Below are 12,260 nucleotides of genomic sequence, written 5' to 3' on the forward strand. Positions count from 1 at the left end.
TATTTTATGCGAGTGTATTTGAAAATTATGTATGTAGTATTGATAAAAGTATGGTGTCATTCTTTGTATAAATATATTAGCAATAATAGTATTTGAAATGTAAAAGCATTTAGCATTTTCATTTTAGAAGACATTCAGATGTCTAAGTAAATAAATTTACTTAAAATTCAGTAATTTTATATCACAAAAACCATGTTACTGAAAGTTAAAAGTGCTTTGTATTGAATTTTTGGAAAAAATTAATACACCATAGAGTTGTAGTTTTTTTCATTGGAACCAATGTGCAGCTGGTGCTACAGATCTCATTTCCTCTGTCTTTTCATATCTCTTCCATTAGGTGATATCTTTTTATCACTAGAAAATAAAAGTGGACATCTAATTTATAAATGGGTTGTGTTGTGCAAGTTAATTGTAATTTGGGGGCACTTAGAACACATTTTTTTCTGTAAAGCAATGTTAACAAATGTTGTGTTCTAGGATAGCTTTTAGAAACTCATTTTGGGTGGGGAGGGGAACTAACATTTACTGAGGCCTCATTTCATTCTTAAAACCACCTTCGAGGTAGATAATTTCCCCCATTTTACAGATGAGGAAACTGAGGCTTTGAGAAATAAACTGACTTGCCCAAGTTCACACAGCTAGTAAATGTTGGAGCCGGGATTCGTACCCAGGTCTGTCTGACTCCACAGTTCATGCTCTTTCCATTGTATCTCACTGCTTCTCTGTAATTTATTTAACCCATAATGTAGCTGAAATATAGTACTAATAGTACTGTAGAATCTAACCTCTACTTTTGGAGTTTCACTGTGAGATGCCAGGAGCAGACCTTCCCCCAGAGCAGTCTTCAGCAGTGAGAGTGGGTACTTATGCTTTCTTTTTTCATGTACCATCAACAGTGGAAACAAGATTGTCCAAGCTCCAGTAAAGAAAGGGACTAATTGCATAGGGAACTATCCCAGGCCTTCCTAGCAGCAACTAGAAAGGAGGGGATCCCTATAGTTGCTCCTTCCTTTACCAACATATCTGTTGGAATTTATGTCTCAAAATCAGGGACTGCTTGCAAGATTGGGGTGTGGCCAAGCTTCTGGCATCTTTAGTGGTGTCAGTATAGCCTCTATTATACCATAAAAGAATTCAGCAGAGTAGTGTACCTATGCGTTTCTGAAAATTTTTTCAAAAGGTGGCTTTTAAATTGTTAGAACCAGAGTAAAGATGGCAGAGTACTGATGTCTGTAGATCCTTATTTCTGGCCCTAAGAAATTATTTCTGGTATTAACGTTTTATCAAAAAAAAAAAAGAAAATGGAAATACAAGTATTTTAGTTCTTCTTAACTAACTTCTACTCAGTGCCATCTACTGGAAAGAGGCGCCCCTCTCCATTTTGAAGAGCAAGAATTGAAGGAATAGGAAATTATTTTACCCAGGGATGGAGGTTAGGGTTTAGATACCTTCTATATAAAAATGTAATAATCAGATTTCTGATCACTAAGGGTTTGTCTGTTATATATCATCTTTGCCATTCACACTGAAAAGTTGAAGCAATGAAAAAGAATACATTCTCTTCCAGATGAGACATAGTTGAAACTTGTAATTTAGCATAAGTTGTATCCTTGCATAATAAATTTTATTATTTTAATTAGCAATTGTAGATTCCCTTGAAATCTTCAGGTTAAGCTGCAAGGTTAAGCTGCAATGATTACTGCTCTCCAGTACCAAAAAGAGCATGTTTGGGATATGCAAATGTGATTTTAGTAGTAAGTGTGGGCACTGATGTATATACTCTTCAGCTTAATCCAGTTAATTTATAATGCCATTATCTTTCCTATTCCTTGTATTGTGGTTATTGTTACCATATCAACTCTGCTGTCTCTGATTTTTTAAGAAATCTATATATTTAAATTTGCAGAGGTAAGAATTTTCTTGAAGAAGTAGGTGCTGGTAATTGGATTACTTTTCCTCATCAACATGATGACAAATAAATAGCTCACAGATTTGAAGTGCTTATTTTGTGTCAAGCATGCTGCTGAATGCTTTACATACATGTTTCATGTAATCCTTCCAACTACTTGATAGGGCAGGAATTTATAATTATTTGATTTTATAGACTAGTAATATGAGGCTCCAAGGGGTTAAGGATCTGTCAAAGTCACACAGCTAATTAATAATAATTAGTTGAAGACTGAATCCAGGTTTGTTTAAATTCAGAACCCATGTTCTTTTTTGTTTTTTTTAAAGAACCCATGTTCTTAAACACTATTACTGTTTTGCCTTCATCAGATCCATCTCTAGTTATGTATTCACGTATTTGCAAACATTTTTCTCCTGTCTTTGTGCTTCTCACACTTTAATGTGAATGTCAGTTACCTGGGAATCTTGTTAAAATGTAAATTATAATTCGGTAGTTTAGGGTGGGGCCTCAGATTCTGCATTTCCATCGTTTCCAGATGGTAGCCTTACTGCAGGTCTCTAAACCATATACTTTGAGTAGCTTATACCTGGAGATTTTCAATGCTAGTATTAAATGCCTGATTAAAGTGAATTTGCATAAGGCCAAATTGAATTAGACAAACTTTATTATTTGTTTCTTTTGTTTTTTAGAAATTAAACTGTAAAGAAATAATTGAAAATTTGGCAAAAATTCTTAAGAGACATCCAGGTATGAATCTGAAGTTACAGCTTTAAAGCAACAAAATATTTTTTAGATTTATGAAAATTATTTAACCTAATAAAGTTTCTGTATTTGTTTGTTTTAAATCAGGTTTAAGAAACATTTTGCCTATAACTACTGCCAAAGTGCCTATAGTAAAATTTGAACATAGACGAAGTGGTTTAGAAGGTGATATCAGTTTATATAATACATTGGTAAGTTTCTCTTTCTGTATAGACCTAGGTATGTTTATACTTGTCATTTTAAAAGTTTACAGGTTAAAAAAAAAAAAAAAAGTTCACAGATCGCTGACTATACATTTATGTTTAAAAGTTTTAAATAGGAGCATTATAAGACAAAAATATTTTTAAGAATCATCTTGATAATTTCCTTCAGATTGAAGATTAGTTTTTGACTCATTTACAGGTATTTTAAGTTTTACAGTTATATATTATATTTGGAGTATATTATGTCTTTTTATCTGATAGATAAGTTTAATACATTTGAAATGTTTTCAGCTATGTAATTTTTTTCAGGCTCAACATAACACAAGAATGCTAGCTACTTATGCAGCTATTGATCCTAGAGTACAGTACTTGGGATATACTATGAAAGTGTTTGCAAAGGTATTTATGAACTAGTTAATGATCTCCTTTGTTATAGTACTCATGATAGTTAAAATGAAATATACTGGTGACAGACTTGTGAAAAATATCTTCTCAGTTTTGTTTATCTGAGCTTTTTAAAGGAAGCACTCAGTAGTAAATGATTTAAGTTTATACTTACTAGAGTAATGTCTTAGTTTTTTTTCTTGTATGTGCTTTATTCCCATATGTAACACTTTAGTAGATTCTCAGTAGTAAAATTTCTCAATGCAGTAAATATTTTCAGCCCCAGGTATGAGAATTGGCATATGATGCTACTTAAGAAATCTCTGGGTTAAGACATCTGAGATTTGGGTTTAGTCATCAATTTTTCTGTCCAAGAAAACAAAAAAATCCCAATGAACTCTTGTTTTTCTCCTATTATAACACTTATAATACTGAATTCTGTTTTCTTTTTTTATCTAAGTGTGTAAACTCAATGAAGATGGAGACCCGTGTCCCCAGTTTAGTGTACCTGCTTTATGGGAGCTGCTCAATAAATAGTTAATTTTTTTAATGTGTTGGTGGAAGGCTCCTAGTAGCCAAGTGATTGGTTGCATTTTCATTTTGCTAAATCCACTCTTCTACAACAGGGAGACAGTACTTGTTTAGATATTTCCTATACATGTCTTTGTCAACAGAGGTCATCTTAGAAAAGAGTGGCATTTAGTCACATCCTCAAATTATATTTGATACAGCTACTTTTCTAGATTTACCTCACAGAATAACTTTAGCATAATGGTTCTGTACTTCAGTGGTGTTGTGGTTTTGAAACTTAAGTCTTTCATGTCAGAGAAATCATTCTTCCCCCTTTTATATATCAGGTAAAGTCTTACTCAGGGGAAGCCTCTGAGGATTCTTTTAGGGTTTATTTTTAATTAAAAATTTTGTTTGGAATAGTCAACTTATTCATGTGGTTCAGAATTCAAAAGGTCTAAAGGGATTTTTGGTGGAAGATCTCCCTTTCACACCTGTCTCCTAGCCAACCAGTGACTCAGCTGGTGTTAAAAGTTCGTTTGTATCCTCCCCAAAATACACCAGTATAAGCAAATACAAAAATTTCCTATCACCTTTTTATAACAGGTATAAATATACTAAGAACAGTATTTTGTACTTTGCTTTTCTCACTGATCATAGATAGTGATGATCAGTGAGATACTAATAAGTGAGTATCTCTTGATACTAATTCACTGATTAGTATCAGTGAGATACTAATAATAGATACTAATAAGTACTTCCTGTTAGTACACTAGAGCTTCCTTGTTCTTTTTTTTTCCCTTTCTTGTTCATTTTTAATGGCTACACCCTATTCAGTTATATAAATAGTCTTCAGTTGTTTAGAACCTGTACTTTATTGAGGAGTCTTAAGTTGTTTCTGACTTTTTGCTATTGAAGCAGGGTTATGCTTAAAAAAACTTGTTTAGTTATTTCACATATTTTTTGGTGTTTGGTGTGTTTGCAGGATAAATTCTCAGAATTGCTAGTTTAAGTGAGATATACTTTTGTAATTCTGATATTATCAAATTACTCATAGATTTTATGCTAATTTATACAGTCTTCTGTAATGTATGAGAGTGCCTGTTTACCCATCTTCATAATAGTATGTTATTTAACTTTTGGATATTTGATAGTTTGATGGGTTAAAAAGATAGTATCTCAGAGTAGTCAGTACTTCTGCATAAATAAGATTCTGAAGTTATATTTTCAATCACTGTTTTGTTTCTTCAGCGATGTGACATTGGAGATGCTTCCAGGGGAAGTTTATCTTCATATGCTTATATCCTTATGGTGCTGTACTTTCTGCAGCAGAGAAAACCACCTGTTATCCCAGTTCTACAAGAGGTAGGTGTTTAAGAAAACTGTAAAAGAGTTTCTTGTGAAAACATTAATCTAAACACAGTAGATCTTGATCAGTTTATGAGGTCATGAAGGATTTTTCTAGCATGGACATCCTAAGTTTTCTTCTTCCCTTAATGAATCACATAATGAATCTTTTTGAAAAATTCATTATGGGAGAATATAGATTACCCAAAGTTTTAGATAAACAAAACAAGTAAGTATCTTTTGTAGCTTGTTTGTACTTCATAGTCTTAGAATGCTGCAAATGACTATGAAAGTCTTATAGCCATCCATGAATTCATGCATTATAGTCTTTCAGATGCAAATATAAAGTTTCTTCTCTCCATAGTATTCTCCCTGCTCCTGCCTGACAAGGAACTTTGGTATATTCTTGTGTATACTTTGGTTAACTTTGTGAATTTTGGTTGAGAGAAAACCCAAGGAAATTCTTCCTCATCTCTGTAAGGTCATGTTTATTTCATTAAGCATAAGAATGTACATCAGAAGAAACATTATACTCCTATTCATTCAAATTTGGTGACTCATGGATTCCCTTTTTGTAGCCAATTTATACTGTGTAAAATAGGTTTAAAGGGGTTCTTAATCATCCCATCTGTTCTTCCTCATTCTTGGCACAAAGTGTATTTGCAAGTATTAGGGAAAATCCAGTTCTAAGTTCTTAGAAAGGTGATTATTTTGAGGTAAGAGAGACACATCAGAATTGTTTGACACATCATATATTCTGACTTTACACAAACCAGTGGTCACAGCAGAGAAGAAAATCACAAAATAAGCAAGCCATACGGTGGATGTTAGATGGCCTTAGTAAGTTTTAAAAAGTTCTAATGAATGCCATGTACTTATAGCAGCATTTATTTCCCATTTTAAATTAACAGTGGAGAAGAAACAAAAATTTCAAATATCCTTTCCTGGCAGAAAATTTTAAGTTGCTAAATCTGTGTTGAGTGATGTGGTTTTTAACAAGGTTGTATATAGTAGGATATTTAAAATTTAAAATGAATTAATGAGGCCTGGCAAGGCCAAGATCATTCTCTGTATTAGTCTTAACTCGTTAAGGCTTTAAATTTGGGTGTCTTAAACGCATTATTACACAGGAATATCATAGCAGCCATTTACTATGATTTGTTATGACTTTGACAGAAAACTATGATTAACTAAAATAGCACACAAATTTTGTTTTCAGGGTGGTTTTTCTGTGGCTGATTATATTGTCCATGAATGAGGAGCCATTCAGGCAGTACTATATAATGCAAAGAGCGGGCATGATTTTAGAGCTAGAGCTTACATGGTCTGATTCCTAATTCTGACATTGTGGCCTTCACTAAGATGCCTGCCACTAGTTTGAGTTTGATCATTAATAATGTAATAATAGTATTATTTCACTAGTGATCTAAGGAACAGAAAAATCAAATGCCCTTGAATTATAGTAGGTGCTAAAGTAGGTGTTCATAAATGATGCTTGCTTTATCATCATCATTATTATTACTACTACTGTCATTAGCAGCTGTATTAATATTATTATTGGAAAAATGTAGGCAGGACTGCGGTAGCCAACTTCAAGAACTCTTCCATTATCTGCTTAACAGTGCTTGATGAAATGAGAGACAGTCCATGGAATGTTTTCCATCATAATGAGCTCTGATTTTGGGGGGCTTTGTGATACATATGAACTGATGATATATGGATTTTTGCTTCTGGCCTTTTTTGCTTGTCATATGGGACCCCATTGTCTTGCTCTGGCATCATTTAAGTATTGGTCATTGACATCGATCAACTTTTAAGGGTAAGGATATGTTTAATGAAGCTGTTGATCTTTGACTCCATTTATAATTGAACCTAGACTTGAAGTGACTGGGTATAAGTAAGACTCTGCTAAGTGTATTTTTCATGGTTAATAATATACAGAGTTCTTTAGGTCAAAAGGAGCTTTCCTAAGCAGAATGATTTTGCTGTATTCTAGAAAATCATAAGTAAAAATAAATTTTCATGTAAAAATTCTAAAAGAGGATTAAGCAGTGGTGATCACACTTGATACTATGAACTTCTATGTTTTCTTAGCTTATATTAGCTTAAAAATTACAACTGAATGGATGAATCTTGAGAGCAGTATGCTAAGTGATAAGTGAAGTAAACCGGTCACTAAAGACTAAATATTGTATGATTTCACTTATATAGGGTAGTCAGACTCATAGAAATGGAAAGTGGAATTGTGGTTTTTGGGGGCTAGGAGAGGGGGGAAAGGGGAATTATTGTTTAATAGTTCAGTTTTGTTTTTGCAAGATGAAAAGAATTCTGTGAATGGATGGTGATGATGGTGCTCAACAATATGAGTGTACTTAATGTCACTGAACTGAACACTTGTAAAATTTACCATCATAATCATTTTTGTTTTGTGTATTTTACAACTAAAAAATTTAAGTATTGCAGTTTAAATATAGCAGCAGATACTAAAGTATTACAATTAAATATGAAAGTAAATATGGAAAACATTCAGGGCCACTCCTTGTACAAATATGATTGTTCATGAGGTTTTAGGGAGGACTGAGTAGAACTCAAAACTCGAGTAGGGCATGATTGGTGTGGAGAGATAGAAATGGAAAGAGAAATTGTGTGTGTGTGTATGTAAGAGAAAGGGGAGTAGCAGTAATCCTTCTAAGGGCTGAAACAGTGGAAAGTTAGAAAGTGAAATATGAGAGCTCATTAAAAAAAATAGGCGAATCAGTGTTTAAATACCTTTCAAGGCCTACAGCGTCCCCTTCACCCAACATAGTTGGGTTTGGATCATAGATTCTAGTCAAAATAAGAATTATATTAAAAAGAATCAAGGTCTAACAATGTAGCTTATATTATTCCCATGTAATACTTATAATAGCATCAATAAGGGTAAAATATTCTATAATGGTAAAATATTACACTTTGGGTTCTTTAATACCTTCATTTCTTTTTTCAGGGCAGATTTGTTGTAGGTATCAATATCTAATTGCCACCCTCTCCCTTGTTTGTTTTATGAAGTGTCAGAATTTATGGTAGATAAGTGGTAACTGTATTTATGTTACACATAAATATAAAAGCAGCTGGGGCGTCTGGGTGGGTTACTTAAGTGTCTAACTCTTGATTTGGGCTCAGATCATGATCTTAGGGTTGTGAAATAGAGCAGTGAGTTGGGTTCCATTGGGAGTCTGCTTGAGAGTCTCTTTGCCTCTGTCCTTCTGCCCCTCTTCCTTTGCGGGCGCTCACATGCTCACTCGCTCGCTTGCTCTCTCTTTTTTTTTTTTTTTTTTTTTTTTCGCTTGCTCTCTTTAAAAAAAAAAAAAAAGTAGACAACTTCTTAGCTTAAGTTTCTGGAAACTTCACCTTTTTGTAAACGTGCTTCCAGAGCATGGCTGTATAAGGAACTTAAACTTGAGGGTGAAATTAGAGGGGCCAGACATGTTAATTTTGTAAATCACTGTGCCATCTAAAATGGAAGGGGTGATGTGGACCACCTTATCTGATGGTTTGAAAGTATTTTCTGGTAAGCTCTAGGGGCTCATTAGAGTATGTGTGAGAAGTGAGATAAGGAAAAAATTGGGTATATTTTCTCCACTTAAGTTCTGTTAAAGTACCTTTGCTTTTATCTACTTTAAGCTTCCAGAAAGGTTCCATTTTAGGAAAAGATTCTACAGCTTAAAAGAAAAATGAAATTTGAAAACAACTGACCTAATTACTCTATAATCTGTCATTTTCATTGGGATAACAGTGAAGGGTTTAAGAGGGTGATGGTCTTTAGAATCACTACCAGGCAGGACTAAGACTAGAAATGAGGTCTGCTGACTGTGAACGTGTTGTAGCTTTTTACTTTTTAAAGAACTCATCTTAAAGAGATACTTTTCTTCTAGTAAAGGAGCATTATTCCCCCTCCCTTTCCTCACAACAGTGGATTATTTTTCATAATCATGAAGATTTTATAGTTTTTATCAAGATGTCAGGAAAAGCTGTCTGATTTTCTCTTTATTTATTTATTTATTTTTAAAGATTTTATTTATTTATTTGACAGAGAGAGATCACAGGTAGGCAGAGAGGCAGGCAGAGAGAGAGAGGAGGAAGCAGGCTCCCCGCTGAGCAGAGAGCCCAACGCGGGACTCGATCCCAGGACCCTGAGATCATGACCTGAGCCAAAGGCAGCGGCTTAACCCACTGAGCCACCCAGGCGCCCTGATTTTCTCTTTAAAGAAATCAATACCCAGGGCCTTTCAGCATCATCTCATAGAGATAACTGATTAAAAGTACTGGAGCATTTCCCCAAAACAAGCAGTTCGATTGATTTCTTTTTGGTGTACAAATCAGTAGATATTATGTATTTCTATATCTATGATCCTTTGATGAAAATGTGGTCTTTGGGACACCTCGGTGGCTCAGTTGACTAAGCAACTGCCTTTGGCTCAGGTCATAATCATGGAGTCCTGGGATTGAGTCCCACATTGGGCTACCTGCTCAGCCGAGTCTCCTTCTCCCTCTGTCCCTCTCCCCTCTCATGTTCTCTCTCTCTCACTCTTAATTCTCTCTCAAATAAATAAGTAAAGAAAATCTTAAAACACAATAAATAAAAATAAATGTGGCTTGCTTTTTTTTTTTCCATTTTACTTCATTAGTCTTGGGCTGGATGTGTTTTGACAGGCCAAATAGATAACATCAAATGTGTCATTTGGAGAGTTTCAAGCTCTTAGGGTATCCTTTCCTACCTTTGATTTTCCAGATACACATCACTTATTAATAACTTGGCATCAAATTATACCATCCTGACATGTTCCTTTTGGAAAGAAATATCTCAATATCTCTTATAGGTACATTCTAAAATGATATGAGGATACTTAGACATTTGGATTAGAGGACTTGAAATCTAATAATAAAATTATTTTTACAGATCTTTGATGGAAAACAGATTCCACAGAGAATGGTTGATGGATGGAATGCATTTTTCTTTGATAAGACAGAAGAACTGGTAATTTTTTCATAGTCTTTATGTTATAGAATGCTCACTGATATGTATTGGGATTTGCGTAATTTAATAATTTTACTTATATTTGGAATCCATATTTTGCATGGGTATAGATACCTCTCTCCCTCTGTTTTCTTACCTGTAGAAAAAGCGTTTACCTTCACTTGGAAAGAACACAGAAACATTAGGAGAGCTTTGGTTGGGACTGCTTCGCTTCTATACTGAAGAGTTTGATTTCAAGGAGTATGTAATTAGCATTCGGCAGAAAAAGCTGTTGACAACTTTTGAGAAGCAGTGGACATCCAAATGCATTGCAATTGAAGGTAATCATTTAGCTGACATTAACTGAAAAACAAAACGAAACAGAAAGCCGGAGTTTCATTTGGCAAGGAGATAGAAGGGAAAACTGAAAACACATTAGAATTTGGAAGATTCTTCCTCTTGATTTTTATGTTTCTGTCCTTTTATTATTCCCCCATCCTAATTTCTGTCTTTTTAAAATCTACAACTTTAGAAGAATAATTTGGTGACTTGAATGGTCTGAGTTATAAAGTATTACTCTCTTGGTATGGCTCGTATGTATATTTTATGTTACAGAGAACAGAATTCTTAATTAAAAAATAAACATTTCTTTTCTAGATCCTTTTGACTTGAATCATAACCTTGGTGCTGGAGTTTCTAGAAAAAGTAAGTTTTAAGTTTAGAAATCCCCTGTTTTTAAAGCTTTTACACATTAAGGTCTGCATCTTTATTCTTTCTTCTTTTTTCAATAGTGACCAATTTTATCATGAAGGCATTTATCAATGGAAGGAAGCTTTTTGGTACCCCCTTTTATCCACTCATTGGCAGAGAAGCTGTAAGTTTACATAATTTGGATTCTGAATCTTTTTTCTTAAAGAACTGCCTTTTTGGTGGTACAGTAAGCTTTATCCTATTTCCAAGTTGGTGTTAGAAATAGGGGAAAGAGATGATTATACACTCCCTGTATTTTTTTTTATTGTATTTATCATAGTTCATAATGAGTTATCTATTTGCTAAATTTTGTATATCTATTTGTTTAATTCTTTCTTCTGCCATTAGATTACAGATCCCTGAGGACAATGGTCTATTATGTCTCTTCACCGTCTTATCTCCAGTACCTATTAAGATGGTACATTGAGGGGTGCCTGGGTGGCTCAGTGGGTTAAAGCCTCTGCCTTCAGCCCAGGTCATGATCCCAGGGTCCTGGGATCGAGCCCCGCATTGGGCTCTTTGTTCGGCGGGGAGCCTTCTTCCCGTCCTCTCTCTCTGCCTGTCTCCCTCTGCCTACTTGTGATCTCTGTCTGTCAAATAAATAAATAAAATCTTAAAAAAAAAAAAAAAGGTACATTGAATGTACTAAATAAACATTTGTTGAATGAATGAAGGCAGATAGTCAAGAGTCAGTATCCTTAAATTTTGAATTTGAGGTGCTGCCCACGGCCCTTCTTCCATCTCTGGAAATTTTTATGAAAATATAAACAGAGAGGACAACACCAAAGAAATACTTTCTTACTTGCGAAGACTTCTGCTCTAATTTTGGTGTAGCCCTGGTAACTGAATTTGATGGCATGGAACTGAGAGGATTCTTTTTGCCTGAACTGGGTGGCATAATATTTCCTATTGCTTGCTCTTGGTCTCACTCTGTTTTTTGCTTGCTTTCTAGTGGGAGGAGGTCTAAGTTTTATAGAGAAAGAAACTTCAAAGAGAAGCAATCTCAAGAGAGAAACTGTGTCTCTACTATTGCATAACAAATATCCTTGATTTTGTTCAGTACAGTTTATGCACTCTTTCTTTGGGATGTAGGGTAAGAAAAGCAGAAATATCTATAGCTTTTTCCCCTTGCAGCACTGATTCTTGACATTTTTTTATTGCCCTGCCTCTTGGGAGGGGGTGGTAATAACTATAATGGAGAGAAAGAAAATAATAGTAAAATTTGAAATGAGAAGTTGTGTAAGAATAAAATGTCAAACAAAATGAAAATCCAACAATGATTTTACTAATTAAAAAAACAATAAATGAAGAGAGTACAGTCAAATCAAAACAAATTTGATGATGCACTGATAAAGCATTTTACCTGAAAATTGTGGTAATACCAGCTATTAGTGTGTAT

General features: G+C 34.2%; 1 protein-coding gene across 14 annotated transcripts in view; it reads left to right on the forward strand.

The window, feature by feature from the left end:
* Positions 1–12,260, forward strand: part of TUT4 (terminal uridylyl transferase 4) — a 135,309-nt gene that overhangs the window by 97,548 nt on the left and 25,501 nt on the right. For all 14 annotated transcript variants that reach the window (XM_032303082.1, XM_032303078.1, XM_032303079.1 and 11 more), the window contains 8 exons: positions 2,599–2,656; positions 2,759–2,862; positions 3,184–3,273; positions 5,020–5,133; positions 10,055–10,132; positions 10,275–10,452; positions 10,769–10,816; positions 10,903–10,985. In XM_032303082.1, the coding sequence (XP_032158973.1) occupies positions 2,599–2,656; positions 2,759–2,862; positions 3,184–3,273; positions 5,020–5,133; positions 10,055–10,132; positions 10,275–10,452; positions 10,769–10,816; positions 10,903–10,985 (753 nt within the window). The remainder of the gene's footprint in view (positions 1–2,598; positions 2,657–2,758; positions 2,863–3,183; positions 3,274–5,019; positions 5,134–10,054; positions 10,133–10,274; positions 10,453–10,768; positions 10,817–10,902; positions 10,986–12,260) is intronic.

Source organism: Mustela erminea, chromosome 10 (assembly GCF_009829155.1).
Source record: "Mustela erminea isolate mMusErm1 chromosome 10, mMusErm1.Pri, whole genome shotgun sequence".
Lineage (NCBI taxonomy): Eukaryota > Metazoa > Chordata > Mammalia > Carnivora > Mustelidae > Mustela > Mustela erminea.